The sequence below is a fragment of the Nymphaea colorata genome, chromosome 1 (assembly GCF_008831285.2).
Source record: "Nymphaea colorata isolate Beijing-Zhang1983 chromosome 1, ASM883128v2, whole genome shotgun sequence".
Lineage (NCBI taxonomy): Eukaryota > Viridiplantae > Streptophyta > Magnoliopsida > Nymphaeales > Nymphaeaceae > Nymphaea > Nymphaea colorata.
In genome coordinates, this window is record NC_045138.2 from 17,216,002 (window position 1) to 17,236,635 (window position 20,634).

A 20,634-nucleotide genomic window follows, 5' to 3' on the forward strand; every position below is an offset into this window, starting at 1 on the left:
CTTCAGAGTGTGAAGCAACAAACTTCCCTGACAGAGTTGGTCACATGTTAGTGGCTCTCAATCCCTACAAGGCGTCCCTTTTCTCCTGCAAAACTTTAAATAACAAGAAATCATGTTGGAACAAACTCGAGAAGATGCACAGCTTGTTAGTTAGCGGGTAGTTGAAGAATCACTCGGTAAATATGCTTGGAAAACATCAACTTTGCCGGATAGACTTTTCCTCCCTAGAGAGTGAATTTTGTTCGTCGATTAGTGTCCTCATTTCCAGCCCTCCTCTTCCCCGTCACACGATCAAATAGAACTTTTCATGAGAACTTTAAATTTCATGTAAGACTGTTAAGTTGTCCCTTTGCTTTCACGGATAGCCGCAATCTTTTCCCATATGTTACTTAGACTTTTCATATGACTTTTCTTGTCATATTGAAGCATGCAGTCGATCCTATCTGCTAATTTCCGTCCGCAAAAACCCCTTCAACCACATAGAGCAAGCAATAATCGGACATTCTTTCTGCTACATTCTTATATACAGAAATATTCTCGTGCTGAGATGCAACATAGTTCCATATACCTCTCAATTACATAGTACAATGGCCGGCAACACCTTTCATTCGCATAGCCAGTTTTTTATTCTTAGTAATGTATTCGATGGATGACATGTTTCTATAAAGATTATACACTTGTAATAATGAACTTGCTCCGACGCAAGCTCAAAACTAAGAATCAAGAAGAAAAAAAAAATAACAATGGCTACGAGATGCTGCCATCTCATTGGTATCAGCTGGTTACCATGCTCCTCCAACTTTCAGTAATTCCTCCTCAATAGAAGTGCATTTAAGCCACTTTTATGTGGCTGAACGGTAACAACAACGACGTTGACCTCCAAAGAAGAAGTTTGACTTTTTATAGATAGTAACTGCACTTTATCGATGCCCTGTTGCATATTTTCAACCAGAGCAGAACATGCTGCATAAAGAGCCTTCGCTTCTCTTTGGCGCCACAAGGTCAGGAGGGCTCCACTAGGGCAGAAGGTGCTTCGACGTCAACTCCCAACCAGACCTTTGTATCGAGCATATGAAACGATAAGGGAGAACAGCAACAAACAACCAACTCCAGAAAGGATAACCACCTATTAAATGCACAATATGATTAACATTGTCGAAAAGCAAAAAAAGTACAAAAAAACTGATAATAGAACTTGGCAGTTTACCCATTTGAACATATAGCCATGATCATCGTTCCATGTATAAGGGATATTCATGCCGAAAATTCCAGCAACCAATGAATATACGGAAAGGCAAACCGTGCCAGAACTTAGGAAGAGCTCCAGCTGCCATCAATACAACAGAGGCAATTTGAGAATATGATACACTAATCCACCAAAACGAATGATCATATAAAAAGAGCCACAAAGCAAATGTGAATTGACAAAGTCAAATTGGTTTCTTTAAGCACTGGTAACAGGTATATTTCTTTATTATAAAATGATGTGACATGGGTACTTCCAATGATCCACGTCATGCAAGCACTTTTGGGTGTAATTGCTGGGAGCTTCTAGGAACTGCCATAATATCCAGGCTATATTTTATTATACATTGCACACACTTTATATGCATATGCTTTTTTAGACATATTTCAATGTTATCCAATGCCGTTAAACCATCACAACCAGATGTCACTTTATCCCTTTCTGAAAAATAATTGCTTAAATACAATGTATGAAACATAGACGATGCAAACATGTAGACAGTTATATCAGATGATAGAGGTACTCAAAGCAATCACCTGAATCAGCTGGTTCCGATGATTATCAAGCTGGAAAACATGGCAAAGAGAAGGTTTAGTCTGGAGACTTGCATGGTCAAGACAAAGGCCATTAAGACAGCCAATTACCTGGATGTTGATGTAGTCTTCTGTATCATCGATGTATTCACGCAGCTGCGACGTACAATGGAAAATTGTGCGTTACACATGAACATAAGTGATGGAGATGATACATGATATAAGCCTTGAAAATATATTATTTAGCAAGAAACAAGTCTCTTAAACAAAACTCCCCAAAGTTGTTCATAGAAGCTGAAGGAAACAATGCCATCGGCCCATCGCTACTTATTTAACAAAAATTAGTTTAGCTACTCTATGGTGCTTTCCACCTTCCAAGCTCAGTCATGCCTTAAACTCTCAAAATAGTCGAAGACTGAAAGCTGTAGAGATTTTTCCTTTTTCCTCTTTCATAATTGAGCTTACAGATCTAGCTTTGACATAAGCATATGATCTCAAAAGGGCCATTCTGAAGAGGATTACTACTTAAAAATATACTAATAACCTCAGAATCGTCTAAAGTGTAACAGCCCATTCCTTCTGTGTTCTTTTTCTCCACCGTCAACTATTTTTGACATGCAAGAACATCATGCAAGTAAGAAACTCATTCTACATTCTTTGTGCATGCCATGAAGCAAGACGGTTAGCCAGAACAGTTTTTCAAAACGTCAGATTCCCAACTTGATTATTGGAACACAAGTAAGCAGAGATGAAGCAGATGGGCCAACTTATAAATAGTAAACTCCAAGTCTTTAAGTCCAAGAATGAAAGCAATCAAGAGCAATGGAGCACAACTTTATTCACAATGCACAAATAATCAACCTACCACCTTTTTTTCATATCTTGACAGGCAAAACTTTGCTGACCTAACAATTGGCCATCACAGAAAAGAAACTTTATAAGGAAATGGCTTATCAGTGATAAGATAGGTTCTTGATTCCATTACATTATCAGGCTCACAAAAAGCCAACAAGACTTTGGCAAGTTGAGAATCGATGTAGGCTGTCAAAAAATTGATAAAACAAAAAAAATTGATAAAGGAAATATAATTATACTCTTTGCTCCTGGCTAGACAAGATGTTCCTGCTGTTCCCAGCCTTCATTAGAAAGCACCAAAAAGTAAAGGAACAATAACTAAGACACATACATGCACACACACATTCACATATACAAATCCAAGAAACAAACTGGCATGTGCATGGGCATTTTATTCTACTTGTTAGTTATTACAGGAGTAGTGCTCACCGTGGTAAGCCTGTTAAGTGTGCCATCAATCTGCATAAAGTATGCCTGCAAATGGCCAGATTTTTTGTTTAAACAACACAAGGAATTGAAAAGAGAAAAAGAAATTCAACATATGGATTGATTTTCTTTTAAACCACAAAAAGGGATTGGAAAAGAAAAAATAATGCAACAACTTTTGACCTCGAGTAACATCTCAAGCTCCTCAATATCATTTTCATTCCCATGAACCGTTGCAGCACTAACACGGCTAGCCCTAGATATTTTCGAAGCAATTGTAGGAGAAGCAGGAAACCAGTTTGGTGCACCGGAGCCACTGATGGGAGAAGTTGCACCAGCTGATTTCCTTGTTAAATAAAGATCTGCCATATCATCATCATCATCCAATAGTTGTTCAAGTTCATCTCTGACCTGTGAACAAAAAGCATTGGGTAGTGGACAGAAGCTTGTAAGGGGAGAAAGTTCACTCCAAAGGAGATAGAAATCAAAGCATGAAAGCCATGTGATTCATAATTTTGAGACTAGTATTACATGAAATTCTAATTTTTCATCTAAAACTAATCTCTGGAATAAACAAAATAGCCAAGAGCCTGACCAAGTCTATTCTTGAAAATTCATCTTCAGCATCCCAGTTGATGCAAAAAGACACAAGCTTCAGGACTGCAAACCTAACCCCAAAGGAGTGGACAACAGAAACACCATTAGCAAACACCACACCTTTAATCCCACCTATCAATGCCATTCATGATTACATTCTCTTAGCCCTTGTATAAAGCTCTTTGGGTTCCAAAATCTCAAGTAGTCTAACTAGTCATTTGAGTCGGATACTGACCGACCCGCTAAGCCACATGGGTGCCAGTACAGATGTAGGTGTAAGTACAGCAGTGCAGGTGTGCAAATTGTAAAAATATGGGTACAGAGGTATGGGAAGGCATAGATATAAATTAAAATTAGACATTTAGTTTTCATGTTGTTGCTTATTTTGTAATATACCTGTGCTTTATAGACTCAGTAAAAGTTGAGGATGCTTAAGAAAAATTTTAAACAGTTAATAGAAAGGGAAGTTTAAAGGTGATGAAAGGAAGTAAATCCTTCCCTCCCCAAACTCTCTCTTTCTCTCTCTTTTGAGTCAGCTGACACTGTCGAGGTATCTTTAAAAGCTTCTAACATTTACATTTTGGATCAGGTCTAACCCAAACCCAATCCAAAATATAGCCAATTGCCCTGTCGCACCCTGTCTCTGAAAGGGCATACCTACATGAGTACGGCAGGGTAAACCTTGTACCCATGTTACTTAGCCAACCAGTGTTTCAAACCGGTGACTAGTTGGTCCGACTAGTTAACTAATCAGCCTACTAGTTGGTCATCCAATTAATTCATGAAATATAGATATGTGCATTTTTAGTTGGATATATATATTTTTCTGCACTTAAGCAAAAGCATATAAGATTATGTATTTATAGTCAATCAACTTGGACCAACGAATCCCAATCAGCCATTTTGGGGTCTTGAATAGCTTGGGTCCGACTTCCGATTTTGACAACTTAGCATAGGATGTATTGACTACCAATTATCACAAATGCTGTGAAAATCAATTAAACTTCCATAGCGTTTCAAGTTTTAGCTCCTCCATAGAACTCCTAGTTACATAAAACTGACATGAAACATGGCCACACCTAAAGGTGATTTGAACAATGAAGACAACCTTACATTTCAAATTCTCACCTAATATTAGATTCAAAATACTTTGATCATAATATACAAATATTCTTGGCTTTATAGTATGAATATGAACCTTTCATTTTCCGCATTTGCTTTGCTGAATCCTATTGTGGCCACACCTAAAGGTGATTTGAAAAATGAAGACAACCTTACATTTCTAATTCTCACCTAATATTAGCTTCAAAATGCTTTGATTATAGTATAGAAATATTATTGGCTTTATAGTATGAATATGATACTTGATTTTCTGCATTTGCTTTGTTGAATCTTACTCTGAATCTGTCATTAACAACAAGAGATTTGTTAGGAGTTACAGGAAGCATCAGGTGGAAGATAGACCTACAGTTGACAGAAATGAAGAGCTCCTAAGCTTCAAGTGATTTGTTAGGGAGAGACAAAGTCACAAAAGGAACTTAAGCTTCTTTTTCTAAATGCAATTTTACTTACCAACAATATCTTAATCAGAACAGTAAGTTAACTACAGTCTATCTTGGGGTTCAAACGTTAGTCACATATTGCATCCTTTGCCAGAAATAGAGGGAGAAAAAGAGAGAAAGAGATCTGAAAAAATGTTGAAATCCAAAAGTTCCTTCTATTCATCAAGAAAAACCTTAACACCAGCAACTCAGGAGCCTATGACCTAAAGATTTAATCATCATTTATTGAGAACGAGAAAAAACCTTTTGAACACGACCAGTCAACCTTGTCATAGCACTCTTCAACTTCCTCACACGGTCCAAGTTCCGGCTGCTAATCTGCACAAAATCATATCCATTGGCTTTGAGAGTGCAAATAAGAAAATCAAGAACTTTTCAGTGGAATCTTCTTTAGATAGGAATAGATGGTTTCTCCATCATGAAGTAACAAAATGATACTGATTGGCTTCCACAGTGCAACTAAGAATACCAAGATGTCCACACTGGAATTTTCTTTAGGTAGGAATAGACAGTTTCTCTGTCATGAACTAGGATGAAATGATACCCACTGGCTTAACGAGTACAAATGAGAAAATCAAGAACTCCATACTGGAATCTTCTTTAGATAGGAATAGACAGTTTCCCCATCATGAAGTAGGAAAAAATGATACCCATTAGCTTCCACTGCACAAATGAGAAAGCCAAGTATTCCATTACTGGAACCTTCTTTAGATAGGATTAGACAGTTTTCTCCATCATAAAGTGGAACAAGAAATTGGTTGAGAATGGAGACATAATTCACGTCTTTCTAGACCAGAAGTCTCAACAACATGGGTCAAGAAAGGTGCTGATGGCTGAACTGGAAAAGTTGGTGGCTTCTAAGCTCTATTATATTCTTCCCAAAATGTATAAATTAGCCCATGTTCAACAAAACAAAACACAGTGTCATAAATTTTCCTTCTCATCCGGAACATGAATCTTGAACATCTTACAAGCAAATGCCCATAAAATATACAAGAAAATGCATATGTGTGTGTGTGTGTGTGTGTGTGTGGAAACTAAAGCTTCATTGACATGTATCTCTGAACTGGATTCTAACAGCTACCAATCCTAATAATGCTGACTACTGTGTCTATATCTCCTCTCCCCTTCCTGTTAAATCATGTTTAACAAGGAAGAAGACTAAAGAGATAGACTAGGAAGTCAGGATGTCAGGATGTTTTTAGTTGATAAGATCTAGTGTACTCACGCACACACACAAACACATATACTAGGCCCTGACGACCAACAAAGCAAGTTAAATTTTGCAGGAGAATCGACAAACCTTGGATGTTAGCTCATCTAAGGCAGGGTAAGCAGCAGTTTCCAGTTCTGTTGTGCGTGCATCAAGGAAGCTGCAGATACCTTCTAGTGCAACCTCTAAAGCTCGGAATTCAAATGGAGGTTCTACAATTCAGGATCCAAAATTATCAGGGACTCGTATGCCACATGTGTGTGCAAAGTTCTTAATGCTCAATGATAACTCCTTGCATCCAAAAATCAGAAGAGGCAAATGAAAAATAATTTCAAGGTCAACAATCATGCATGAACTAATATATACAAAGAGGGCTATTTCCTCGAGCAAATGGAGTTTGCACTTTGCACACTATTATAACTTTGGATTTTTGTGTTATTTTAGGCTGTTCAGTATTTGACTTTATGGATGTGACCCAGTGCAGGTTTTCTAGTAGGAACCTATTTTAGGTCACCAACTTTACAACACATACGTAGGCATTCAGAGGACTTAAGAAGTTGGTGGATTTAGTTTTCATGATAGGTTTGCGGTATATTTAGGTCTTAAAAAATAACACTAGCTCATTTCCAAGAGTCTATTTCTATTTTCTAGCAAAAGGGTCTACAAGAACCTTTGTAGGAACTTGTTTCGGGGATAAACTCTCAAACATGTAAAACCAAGACTGCCCATAACATAATGATGGTGCCACGTGGATTTGGATCATGTTTTAAAATGTTAGCATTTCGCTCTTCAAAGTTGAGCTAAAAAGCACGATTGGTTTTTCCACCAACCTCAATGTCCAGGAACTGTCACTATTTGATCTGGCTTTCTCAAACTTTAATATCTTACACGTTCAAGAACTGTAAGTCCTTGATTTTTGGATTTCTCAAACTTTGGATATCATAATGTACTAAAAAAATCAATTTCAATACAACTGTCCCCGTGTATGTGCATGGGGGGATCACGTTTTGGAGCATGTTTTAAGATGTTATCATATCCCACATCAAAGTTGAGTTAAAAACATGATTGATTTTTCACCAACCTCCATGTTCAGGAACTGTGAGTATTTGATTTTTGGCTTTCTCAAACATTCAATATCATGCATGAATATATATTCAGCAATTCTAGTCCTTGATTTTTGGCTTTCTCAAACATTCAATATGATTGCATGAATACATGCAATGCTAGTCCTTGATTTTTGGCTTTCTCAGTTTGATTTTTGGCTTTCTTAGACTTTGACTATTGGAATGCACCTGAAGTGATTAACAGATGAATCAATTTCAACAGACATGCTTGGTTAAATGAGCCTAGATCTAACAGCTGATGTTGCAAAACAAGAGTTCCCACCACCATATTGTGTTAGAAACCACCATATAGTTTCCCATACATATTACGAGCATTGGATTTGTAACGGTTACCAAGTTATGGCAAGGAGTACAGGAAAAAGCAGAAAAATGAAAGCAGAGATATAACAAGAAATGGGAGAGAAAACCAACACCAAATACGTACCTTTTAGCATGGGTTATTCAAATATGAAGGACAAACAAATAAAACAAAAAGTAGTTGCACGCAAGATAGCCACATAATTCAACCTAAGACCATGCAGCCAACGAATAACAAATAACTAAATGGAAAGAAAGATGGAATACGGACCATCTTCTTCACCAGCATCCATGTCATGTTGCCCGTTCACGTGCTCTTTCCCCTCCCCATTTGGTTGGACTATATTCCCTGGGGGCAGCCTCCTTCGGAGCTCCTCAACTACGGGAATAACATTGTCATCCATGGGATCTCTAAGCAAAACCTGGGCCCAAAAAATAAACCAATAACGATGAAGAAATGAATTAGAACAACAATCTCACAAGAAATTGTCAACATCAAATTTTAGATAAATAATTGAGAAGAAAAGGACTCCTAAGAACCGAGGACTCACCTCTTCTGAAGTAATAATAGCCTTGATATGCTGACAAAAAAAAAAGCCCAGAAACACAAAAAAGGAAAAAAAAAAAAAAACTATCATTAGCAATCAAACACTTTCAGATTAAAGGTGCCTGTAAGCGGAAACAGAAGCAAAAGGCAGTCGAATATAAGATAACAGACTACACAATACAAGAAGAAGGATATAAAAGCCAAATTCAGAAAATTCACACGAAACAATAAGATCGACCAATTATTCTATTAAAAGGAAAAGGACGAAGAAACCAAATTAAAGGTACAGTAAACCCTTAATAACTCATAAAAACAACAACAACAAGGAATCATCACATCGAGAACAACCAATAGTAAGGATGCCAATTCAGGCGAACAGCATTTATATATCAATTGAACCAAACTAAAGACCTCACAATTAATCAATCTGAAGCCTTCATCACCTCAATTCAATAGACATGCGCGAAGGAAATGATCTAAAAATTCAAACCTCGAGATTGAGGACGATTGCCCGCTCGCGACCGAGGATTGTTGACGGGTATGACAGCAAGGGATCGAGGATCCGTAGGTCCCGGGCATGAATTTGCACGCGGTGCATTATGGCGTACTTGTCGACATCAAGGATCGTGCCCTCGCCCGTGCAGTCCATCACGATCCAGCTCCGAGACGCCGCTGCCTTCTTCTTGAGTCCGCCCTGCGAATCAGCGACCACGAGCGACGCCTCCCTCCCATTCCTCTCCCCGGAGCCACCGCCCGAGTCGCCAACCCGGTCCATCACATCTCCGACCGAAGACCCTGAGCTAGGAGAACACCGGAATTTATGGATCCGGAAGGGGTCGGCCCCAAAACCCTACAATCCGCCGGAGGAACGAACCCTAGTCGCCGGAATCGTAACGGGAAGGCGAATTTAAGGCCGACGGAATCAAGGATAAAGGCTGCGGCAGTCGCCATCGGGAGGGGAGGGCCTCTGGTGGAGGGAGCTTATAAAGTGAGAAATTACAAAACTAGCCTCATTTCTTTCCGAATTCATAATTTTTCGTCAGCCGATTCAATTTTAGCTGCCGTAACATGAAACGGCCCGAAATGGTTCATACTATTTTTTATTTACCAACAAATCGCAGTGAAAATCTCCTCCTTAGAAAAACCTTTTGAGATAAAATCTGGTGAATTTCATATTTTCTGCGGAAACCTTTTGAGGGAAAAAAAATGGCATATGTTGCATTAAAAGAACATATATAAAAATTAAAAACCAAAATTCAAGTCTCTCTATTTAATCAAATGTCATGAATTTTTTTTAAAAAAAAAAATTGACCTGACCTCGTCTCAGGCAATTGTGCTAGACAATTTTCATGTTGTTGAGGGTATTTAGGTAATTTTACGAACTTAACTTTTATTTTTTTAGACCCTTTACTTGGGGAGAACAGAGGAGTTGGCGGGAGTCATTTTCACACGTGAGTCTGCAGAGCCCCACATTTATCACGCGTGCGGGGTTGCGTTGGCGCTGTGCGAGTGCTAAATGACCGCTTTACTTCTAATCTTTCTTTTTATTACCTAAACTCCCCGACACCTTTCGGATCCGATTTGGATGCATTGCTTACCAGATCGAACCCAATCGGATCTCTGGGCCTTAATCAGATTTGAAGTCACACTCGGACAGCCTTAGGCTTTACTTTTTAGGCATTGGTTGTCTTGGACAATTTGTTTATTAGGGTATTGTGTCCTCCGTTCATTTGCTTATCATGTCTCGATCATTTCATTATGCATTTGAAGGATCTCAAATTATTGGAAAATTAATGTCCCCGGGATAAAATTGTCCGACTTTACCACTAGGTTAAACTATGGGCACAATATAAAACGCGTTAAAAAGTCGATCCCTTTAGGCCTTAATTCGAATCGCAAATTATCTTTACCTAAGTTGCATGTCTGTACCAAGTAAAGATTAGGTCACACCTGTTTCACTTTTATATTTACCGTAAGCACTAAAGATGTTAGTAATTTGGCACGACTAAAGTTATGAATATGTTTATATATTACAAGTTCAAAGTAAATGGAATTAGGAGATTACATCTGAGTAGAGTCCATCCCCATAAAACAGGCTTGAGCTCGACTCCTTTAATTCGTTTTTGTTGAGTTTGACTTATTTATTTTAAGTTGTTAATTCGTTTAACTCATTTAACTTGTATAATTGATATTCGTTTAATTATTTTTTCATTGCATTTTATCACAAATTTAATTTAAATGGGTTTATTTTATAATTCAAAATCAAGTTGTTTAACATTTTAAAACTCGAGCTCAATTCATTTTGACTATAGGGTTTGAGTCCAACTTAAACTGACTCAAATAATGAACAATTTATTGCCAAGTAGTCAATCATCTCTGGGAGTGCTGTTTCTAGTTGATTTGATTTGACTTCGAATGAAATAAATTTATTAAGACAAGGCGCTTCTGGTGTCACGTCAACTTGCCAAAATAGAAAAAAAAAAGGCTAGCAAAAAGTGTCGCCTCAGCGGCATTAAAAGAAAAAAGAACGTTCGGGTCCTGGTGTGACATGTTGACCAATAGAGAACTCCGAAGTCTGGGTACATATGATACCTGCTCCATTTCCTTTTGAAATCTGATATTTCTTTAGTATGTTAGGACTTGTCACAATCTCATTGAATACTTATTTCAAGTCATAACTGGATGAACCATTGGCGAAGAAAAAAATCTCGGCAATAAAATGGAGAAAAGACAACAAATTTTTAAAAAATAAATAAAAAATCCTAACAATTATATAATAATAAAATAAATGAGAAATTAAAAAAACATTAGAAAATAGCGAGATAAGCAACAAATTAATTTTAGGTACACCTCTCAAACCAACTTAAAAATGTAGAGAAGTTAACTCCATTTTTGTGTTTAAAAGACGTTTTTGTCATTAAAAAGAGCATCCAAATTAAAAAAAACCAATTTTTTCATAAATATTACACGGGTGCCATATTCAAAAAGATGTTTTTGCCGGGTCCAAGTTAAAAAAAACCTATTCTTTTACAAATATTAAACGCGTGCCATTTTTTTAAAAAAATATAAAAAAATGTATAAGACGCGTTTAGTACACGTCTTTTATTTTTTACCTTTTTTTTAAAAAAAAACGAGTTATATTCCTGTTTTATACGAGAATGTCGTTTTTAACGTTTAATACGCGTTATTTTTAAAATAATAACGCCGTTTTTTGTGACACTTCAACAAGTTGAGGTAACTTGAACTCAACTGGGTTATTAAATGTTCAAATTTGTATGCTGCCTCTTTGTTTAGAAAATAAATTTTTTAATGAAATGATTGGTTTGGCTCATGACAATATTCGACAATCAAGCTGAATTCGAGTTTTAAGAACTCGCTCGAGCTATGTAACCAATCAGTTCACCACTAATTCAATAAACTGATCCGATTCAGGCATGTCCCGAACGAGAAATATCAAAACAAGGCTGGTTGGTTACAACTTAAAGCATAAAGCAAACGCAGTATTACTAAGCAAACGCAGTATTACTAAGCAAGCGTTTCAGCAGTTATTAGCTTTGCGAGAAAGAGTTGCAGTGCATGGCCTGGGTGGTTCATCTCCAACGTGACGACACTGTGCACTTCTGCTACAAACTGTGCTAATAAACAAATTGTCCAAGACAAGACAACCAATGCCTAAAAAAGTAAAGCCTAAGGCTTAGAGGCTTGCCGAAGTGGGTACCGCCTGCCAGGCCTCGATAAATGGTTCGATAATATTTGATTATCCTTGTCAATCAAGTATTGGATCCAAATCCAAGACAGGGTTTAACTAACTGGATCTGGGACCTGACAAGGATCTGAACCCAAATCGTACCCGTACTGGATTTGGCTTTAGAAACTCTCAAACTCATGCCCGAGTCCGGGTCTGACTTCAAATCTGATCAAGGCCCGGAGATCCGACTGGGTTCGATCTGGTAAGCAATGCATCCAATTCGGATCCGAAAGGTGTGAGGGAGTTTAGGTAATAAAATAGGAAGTTATAAGTAAAATGGTCATTTAACAATCGCATAGCGCAACCCCGCACGCGTGATAAATGTGGGGCGAAAATGACTCCCGCCAACTCCTCTGCGCTCCCCAAGTGAAGGGTCTGAAAAAATAAAATTTAAGCTCACCAAATTACCTAAATACCCTCAACAAATAAGCACAATTGTCTGAGATGAGGTCAGGTCAATTTAAAAAAAAAAGTTCATGACATTGTAGGACATGATTAAATAGAGAAACTTGAATGTTGATTTTAAATTTTTTTATATGTTCTTTTAATGCAACATATGCCATTTTTTCCCCCCCGAAAGTTTTCCACAAAAATTTAAAATTGACCAGATTTTATCTCAAAGGTTTTTCTAAGAAGGAGATTTTCACTGCGATATGTTCAAAATTGTTGATAAATATAAAATAGTAAGAACTATTTCGGCATTTCGTATTACGGCAGCCAAAATTGAACCGGCTGACGAAAAATTATGTATTTGGAAAGAAACGAGGCTAGTTTTGTAATTTCTGACTTTAACGGCTCAAGCATATCAAGGTGATTCAAGGATTCAAGCAATTCCGCTTTCCATTGTAATTCTATTCCTTGCTAAATAATGGTCCTTGTTCTTGGTGGCCGCCAGCCCTAGGAGTTGGTAATGGGGTTTGGTCTTCGAATCGAGCCAAACAGTTCAACCTTCGGCTTCTAATTCCCAGAAATGTACGTGAGACGGCGACCTTTGACATAGAAATTCTCTTACACAGTGGCTGAGAGCTCCATCTATTTATAATCAATGGGTGGCCTTGCATAGCAACCAAGTAAAACGTGACAAGCTGTTGCTAAGGACAAATTGTCCAAGACAACCAAGGATTTAGAATCCTTGTTAAGGATCATGGAGCTGACAAATCACATCGGATTTAAGATCCAAGAAAACCAATCAAACACTTTTTCAGGCGTGTTTGCTTTGTTGAAAAAAAATCATTTTAACCATGAATAACTTTTCCAAAGGAGGGTGTCCAATGCGTGTCTGGTTAACTTTTTTTAACTCGTGTTTGTATCAAATGGAGTTAACATCTTCTGTGACAGAAAGAGAAGTAGGGAAAAAGTACTCTAACATCCATAGGTGCGTTTGAATTCTGTGACATTCTTCACTTTCTAGTGATCAATTTTTTATAAAATAAACAATGGCCATCCTACATGATGTTTCTACTTTCTAGTGTGGGTTACATGTGGGCCTATACTGATCCCCAAAAGTTATATATATATTATATATTTTTTTAGCAATTATTTTTCTTTATGCATTAGCACCCTTTAAAAATTTTAAAATTTATACATAATCCCCTGTAACCAGAATTTTTTAGCTCTACCTATGCCCTTCAAAACCACATGGTGTAGGTTCTTCGTTGCATTATTGGTTCATAGCGTCACTTAGGTTCTACTACCAGCATTAGTTGTAATTGTCACAACCAACACTTTAAGACGTTTTTTTGTTGTATGTCTTAATTTTTCTAATGAATATTGTTTTTTTGTTGTATGTCTTAATTTTTCTAATGAATATTGGGAGCAGGAATAGAGCCAAGATTTTTTTCAGGGGCAGGTCAAACGGGCCAAGACGATCGGCGGGTCGAGCCAAATTAAAAAAATTTGATTTTTTCAATATAAAAAAATTTCCTGTGCTTACCCGAGCCATGGCCCAGGCGGCCCCTCCCCCTCCCTCCGCCCCTGATTGGGAGTGACATGAACTTTTATTTTTAAAGTAATCTAAACTTTCTCCAAAGTAATACGGGTTTGGATCCATTTAAATATTTGAGTTTTTGAAAACCAGATCTAAACACAGCAAGGGGAAGATCCGACTTTCACATAATATCCGATAGGTTCTCAGACTCAGACTCAAATTAAGACTTAAATATCTGAACCCAATTCGAAATTGGATTCAACTTTCTCTCCGGGTATCACTTCATGTTGGCAATTGACTTCTACTGAGCCATTGACGTCTTTACTCATAAAATAAAATAAATAAATAAATAAAGGCTAAAGAAAGACGCACCTACCAGGTGATCTCATACTTCGCTCGATTTATTAACAAAAAATTTTATATCATCTAAAAATTCATATAGGATTCATCTCTCTCTGCATCTAGACAAGTAAGAAGGTAAGCGGTAAGAAGACGGCTACTGATGGGCGCCGGAGAAGAGAGAGAGATGAGAGAGGAGAGGAGAGGAAAGAGAAACGACTGTCGATGTGCACTAACGAAACACAGAACGAACGAAGACGGCCTTCGATTGACCCTTGCCTCCCGGGCTCGACGCCATCTTCTTGAGCAACGGTTTACATTTTGGAGCCTTACTTTTATTTAAGGCTCCCCGGTCTCGATATTTTCTGAGAAATCAAAGAGAGTACCGCTTACCTTCTTACTTGTCTAGATGCAGAGAGAGATGAATCCTATATGAATTTCTCTGTCTCCCTCTCTCTTTCTCTTCTGCTCACACTGGGGAACCGTTCCTTCCTCTCCCTCACGTCTCTCCCTTACCGTTCCTTCTCTCTTTTAACTTCTTCTTTTGCTGAGACACCATTCTGAAACTTAGCTGACGTATCGCCCTTTGAGCTTCCCTTCACTTGAACTTCCTCTTCTTCTGCACAGACATCGTTCTGAAACTTAGCTCCCGTCTCTCCCTTTGGCCTTCCTTCTCTATTTAACTTCTTCTCTGTGACGTCCTTCCGAAACTCAGCTCCCTCTTCTCTCTATGTTCAAGTATTAATTTACATTTAGAATTAATGACAGTTTTTTCTGCTTTTTTAGATGATATAAAATTTTTTGTTAATAAATCGAGCGAAGTATGAGATCAAAAAGGAAATTTTTTCTGCTCATCGAAAAGGAATTTTTTTTTTTTCGAGTTTCACATATTTTCATATATTACGTTTCTTGCTCCTCGCCACTAAATTGTGGCATTTGGAGGTTCCTTTAATGAAAAGTGTGTGAGCACCATGGACTGTCTGAAACAAATAGTCCAAAACTTTTTGTTAAGTAAACCAAAATCCTTATGGTCAACCGGATTGGCCCATTTTCACATGGTCATCCATTTTTTTTAGTTCATTTTTTAAAAATATTGTCATTAACTACCTTTTTACTAACGAGGCCCCAGAATTTGGCTGTCCGTTGGTACTCGGTCCAACTTGAGTCCGAACTAAAAAAAAAAAAGATATTTTTTATTAAATATATATAATATTTTATTATGATTAATTATATTTATATATTATTTTATATTAAAAATATATTTTTAAATTTAATCGTCCATACTCGAACTTGGGTTTTAATGGTCAGGTCAGGTCGACTTACTTTTTAATGTGAACGAAGGAAACAAATATTTAAAAATTTTCTAAGACACTTTCATCTTTTCCATAACAACTCCCTCACGGGAACATCAAGTTAAATCCCCTCATTCTATCAAATGCACAATTCTATACGTTCTTACTTCATGATTTCTAGTTAATTACTCTCGTAGAAATAGAAATGAAGAAGAAAAGCGTGGATTGTTGTGGGTTGTTTGAGAGCAAGCTCATCCTTGGATAAATTTTACCATACCTTAGGTACTTATTTCCCTCGATTAAATATGGGCTGGTTTTTTTTTTTTTTTAAATGAAGTCATGGTTCTGTCATCCAACCTTTTTTAATGAAGTCATGGTTCTGTCATCCAACTCCCCGTACATTGAGGGGAAATTTATCCCAAATAAAATGGAATATTTTTCCGTCCAAATGTGATAAAGTGACTTTTTTTGACCAACGACTATACATCTTATAAGGACAAAGTTAAACTCCTTTTGAGGAAAAGAAGGTCCAAGAACATGCCTAGCGTTAGATGGTATTGAAAAAAATGCTTAAGTTTGATTTACTTTCATTTTATTATCAATTTGCATGTAAATTAAGCGGTTTAAATTGATACACAAAGCATATTCGAATCCGAGCGTGTTTTCATTACATCCTTACCAAGACGAATTTGTTTTCTAAAATTTTCTTTGTGACTCAATTCAAAACTGCATTTTTTCAAGTGAGCAAGTAGTTAATAATTTATTGTCTACAAAAGAGGCTTGAATGTAGGGGTGAACATGAGCTGAGTCGAGCTCGAGTTCAGTCAGCTCAAGCTCGGCTCGACTAACAAAACCTCGAGCTTAAGAATAGCTCGACGGAAGTTGCTCGAGCTCGACTCGATTAAGGCTCGACAAGTTCGTTTGAATGGAATTGATATTTATCGTTATGTGTTGAGCTTGAGCTCAACTTGATTATTGCTCGACAAATTCGTTTAAATAGAATTGATATTCATCGTTACGTGTTGAGCTCGAGCTCGACTCGATTAACACTCGACAAACTCGTAAACTCGTTTGAATATATCGACTTGATTAAGGATCAAACTCGACTCGGCAGTTAAGTATTGAACTTGAATTCAACTCGATTATTTGAACGAATCGACTCGTTAAGCAAATGACTCAGCTTCAACTCGTTTATGAGTCAAGCTTTAACGAGTCGAGTTCGAGTAGCTTGACTCGTTTGTTCACCCTTACTGGAATGTTCCCTCATTCGCCTTACTTCCAGTTTCCTGTGACCTGGTACATTACACCCATCAAAAAATATCAAGGTCCTATCATTTATAAAAATAACATCCACTGAAAAACTGACGATGTGTTTTTAAAGTGCCGTCTACTCTTTTAGGCATGGTAACCTCTTTGGGTTGCAAACTCTCTTTTTCAAAATGCATTTTCCTAAATATATATCTCGTTTTTGGGGTTGGGTACAGATCAAACCATTGGATGGACGGCACATATAAATCGATCTTGTGATAGACGGCTCAGAAAGGGGCCCCTGTTGAAACAGAACAGCAGTCAGGCACAGAGTGGGGGAGAAATTGTCCTCAGTATGGGTGTCCCTTAGGGGGTTACAGTAGGATAATTAATGACAGATGGGTAAGACACCTGACAATGAGTCCAGGAAAATTTGTCATAAGTAAACTGTACTATGCCTAAGCTGTTATATTCCACTTGTCCTCAAAGCTCAGATGGACTGACAACAAGACAATTTACACTCTGCAATAAATTGTCCTCCTTCCTTCATCATCCTCTCGCGAAAACCAAGACAATTTATTGCTCGTTCGAATTTCCAGCCATTTTGAAAATTTACCACTCTTCCTTATCACGCATACCCAACGGAGAGGGTCTTGTCAGATCTGATGCAAAATCACGTGATGCTTTATATTTAATTTCGAAAAATCAACATATATGTAAAATATAAAAGAATTAAATGAACTTACGGATGCATGGTATTTAAAAAAAAAACTGTCTTGTATGGCGAAGTTGTTAATGTTATACATGGAGCATTTTTTTTTGCCTTTGAAATATATTTAACCTTGTATTACACTTTGAAAATCGCTTATATGGAGATTTTGAGAAGTTATTGACATTTTTCACTTTAATTTGCCGCATGCAAATTATAATAGATAGTTAGAAACATTATCGTTTCATGCCTACTTCTTACTTATAATTTCGAAAAAAATAATATCTTTTGTGGTTTTGGTTTTTTAAATGAAAGCTTCGCTATTCATGAAAATAGCCAAATAAAAGCCTGGAATGAACTCATGCTAGCTTGAAAAATAAAAGAATAGATGTATTTTTTTTCTTTCACGAAATTACCTTCTATCTAACTTGCATCCTTATTATTTTTACTTTTTTTTGTGTTCCATGTTGACAAAAATTATTTTAGACTCTAAATTCCCCTTAAAAAGTTTTTTTTAATAAGCCAACGGTAAGCAAAAGCGTAATGTTATCTTGGGGAACCACATTCACCGTACTTTAACTTGTACATCAGTGGCACCGTGTTTATAATGCAACTAAGTTGACACCTTGAGAATTAGAAATGAAAGCTGACCACTTAGGATGATCTGAACTTCAGTCCAAATCCAAATGTGTATATGATACTACTCACTTCAAGTTAGGAAGATCCAAGTAAATACAAACTAACAATGTTTCAGAAAAGATCCATGCATTACTGCAGATGCAATCAAGACAATGGATCCAACTTCCATCTGAACCTGAAAAACAAATGACGATGGATGAATCTGAATTTGAACCCATACATGCTTTCGGATCTTCAGTTTGAAGTTTGTTACAAAAAACGCGTTTTATTAAAACAAAATGCGTATAAAACGTGGAAAACAAGTCGGCCGTATAAAATGTGAAAAAATGTATTACAAAAAAAGCACCAAAAAAACAAAAAACACGTAAACCCATATAATACCCACATTATACGTATTATATGTGTTTTTTCTCATTTTTTCATATTTTTATTAAATTTTTTTATAATTTTTTAAGATTTATTAAATGTTTTAAATTTTTTAAAAATTCGCCGAGATTTTTCCGACATATATAAATTTACCGTATTATACCCAAGAAATTTCTCACCGTATAATACCCGTACACATTTTTGTGACAATGGACTTTGAACATATGCCTTAAGAAATACAATCTCAAATTTCTCTCATCTCGCCAAAGCCGATCGCTGGAGACTGAGATGAGCAAGAAAGGAATAAATGGGACTCGTCAAAAGTTACAGCAGAATTGATTAGAGAAAATAAAGAAACCCTAGAAAGAACATGACTTTGCAGAAGGTTGAGGGATCTGGTTGAACAAGAAAATAACAGCCCTTTTTCCTGCTCCCTCAATAAATACTTTTTAGATGTTTGTTTAATGTTTAATGTTCCTTTTCTCACTGGCTTTTAAAAAAAAAAATTTTTTTTCTGAACATCAGGGGCACAAGATCAGATCCAGAACTACTTGAAAAGTTAAAAGAGCCCAAGAAGAGAACCTCTCTGTCTTTCTCTGCATGTGCTTGTGTTGATGGAATTGAATGCATTCACATTGGAATTGAATTGGGCGCCCCTGATTTTAGCTCATTGGGAGCTCTGCTCTACTGAAACGAGTGCTGGGCACATTTTAAAGTCCATTTCTGATGATATTTTCAAAATTTTAGCTCCACATATTTTTGTTTAGGGCTCAAAACTTAGAAATCGACTCTTAAATTGCTTTACTTTGACATGAAAAGAAGCTGCAAGATTTTGAAGTTGTGATGTTGAAGCAATTTTTTTCTTTGAGCTGCTACCCAAATCAGATGGATCTTCTCATATATATGAAGAAATGACAAGAACCCTCATTTAGAACCCAATACATTTGAAAAATATAAGTTAGGTATTGATGAAGACACACTTTTTATACATTCGCCAAGCAATCACTAACATTATAGATCGCAATCTCATTAGATATAGCAAGCCAAGTAGCCAGGTTTTATTTAATTTCAAGGATAGTTTTCTTTGTGATTGAAAGTAAAATCTCAAAATCTAAGTTCATGATCTTATGATCACTGTTTCATTATGCAACCAATCTACGTAGCATCGTCCTTATATTGGTCATTCAAATGCGGATCGCCTCATTAATTCAGTGACAAGGACATCTACCAACTCATCATAATATAGATATATGTATATTTAAAAGCCGAAATTCACCATCTTGAGTTCCACGCTATGAGAGGTTGGGACTTATTTGCTCAAACTTGAATGAAAAAATATCAACATAAAATCGTGTTCTTTAAAAATGATTAAGCTGCTGAAACTTTTAATTTTTATGAAAACTTAATTTGCAAAAAAGCCAAGTTTTTGGGCCGAATATTCACAACCATGTTTGGTCTTTTTGAGAAAGAATAATTATGTATACGGAAATTAATCAGACTGCACTATACATATAGTAGAATATGTTATTTCGACAAGCACAAAAAAAAAATCCTTTTAATGTACATCATGAACCATATAACGTATAAAACATGACCCATCTATATAGAACGATATCATTTTTTTTTTCAAACGGTCTTCTTCACATTTATAACTTTTATAATCAGAAGGCTCGAATGAACCTTTTATAACTACTGTTCATTATGCAACCAATCTACGTCAAAATGGTCTTCCAATCTTAGAAATGTTATACATTTTGATTATATATTCTCATGAGCTTGATATTATCTGTTTTATTTGTTATTACAATCAACTATTATATTTATGTATATTTATATGACAAGCAAAATTTTTTATTATGACCAAAAGGCCCCTCAACCATTTGGTGAAGTCCAGTAAATGATTGAATTGGTTAATTCTTAATGAACCGGAGCTAGTTGGATCAGGTTGAAGCTTTTCCTTTCTTAT

At 36.6% G+C, this 20,634-nt stretch overlaps 1 protein-coding gene across 1 annotated transcript; it reads right to left on the reverse strand.

The window, feature by feature from the left end:
- Positions 1–492: 492 nt before the first annotated feature.
- On the reverse strand, positions 493–9,350 carry LOC116258246 (magnesium transporter MRS2-I). Its single transcript, XM_031635366.2, has 11 exons — positions 8,891–9,350; positions 8,405–8,434; positions 8,125–8,275; positions 6,523–6,644; positions 5,463–5,537; positions 3,244–3,471; positions 3,064–3,108; positions 1,891–1,935; positions 1,783–1,812; positions 1,208–1,327; positions 493–1,126 (listed from the first exon to the last, which is right to left on the reverse strand). Exons 1-11 carry the CDS (start codon positions 9,173–9,175, stop codon positions 1,040–1,042), a joined length of 1,218 nt encoding a protein of 405 aa, XP_031491226.1. The 5' UTR covers positions 9,176–9,350; the 3' UTR covers positions 493–1,039.
- Positions 9,351–20,634: the final 11,284 nt, after the last annotated feature.

Bases quoted from the DNA above. Each gene is read 5' to 3' on its own strand.
- LOC116258246 (XM_031635366.2), bottom strand. From the start codon at position 9,175: ATGGACCGGGTTGGCGACTCGGGCGGTGGCTCCGGGGAGAGGAATGGG. The intron at 3,109-3,243 runs GTCAAAAGTTGT...GGCCATTTGCAG, and splicing joins AGCTTGAGATGTTACTCGAG to GCATACTTTATGCAGATTGA. The intron at 1,936-3,063 runs GTGAGCACTACT...TGTACGTCGCAG, and splicing joins CACTTAACAGGCTTACCACG to CTGCGTGAATACATCGATGA.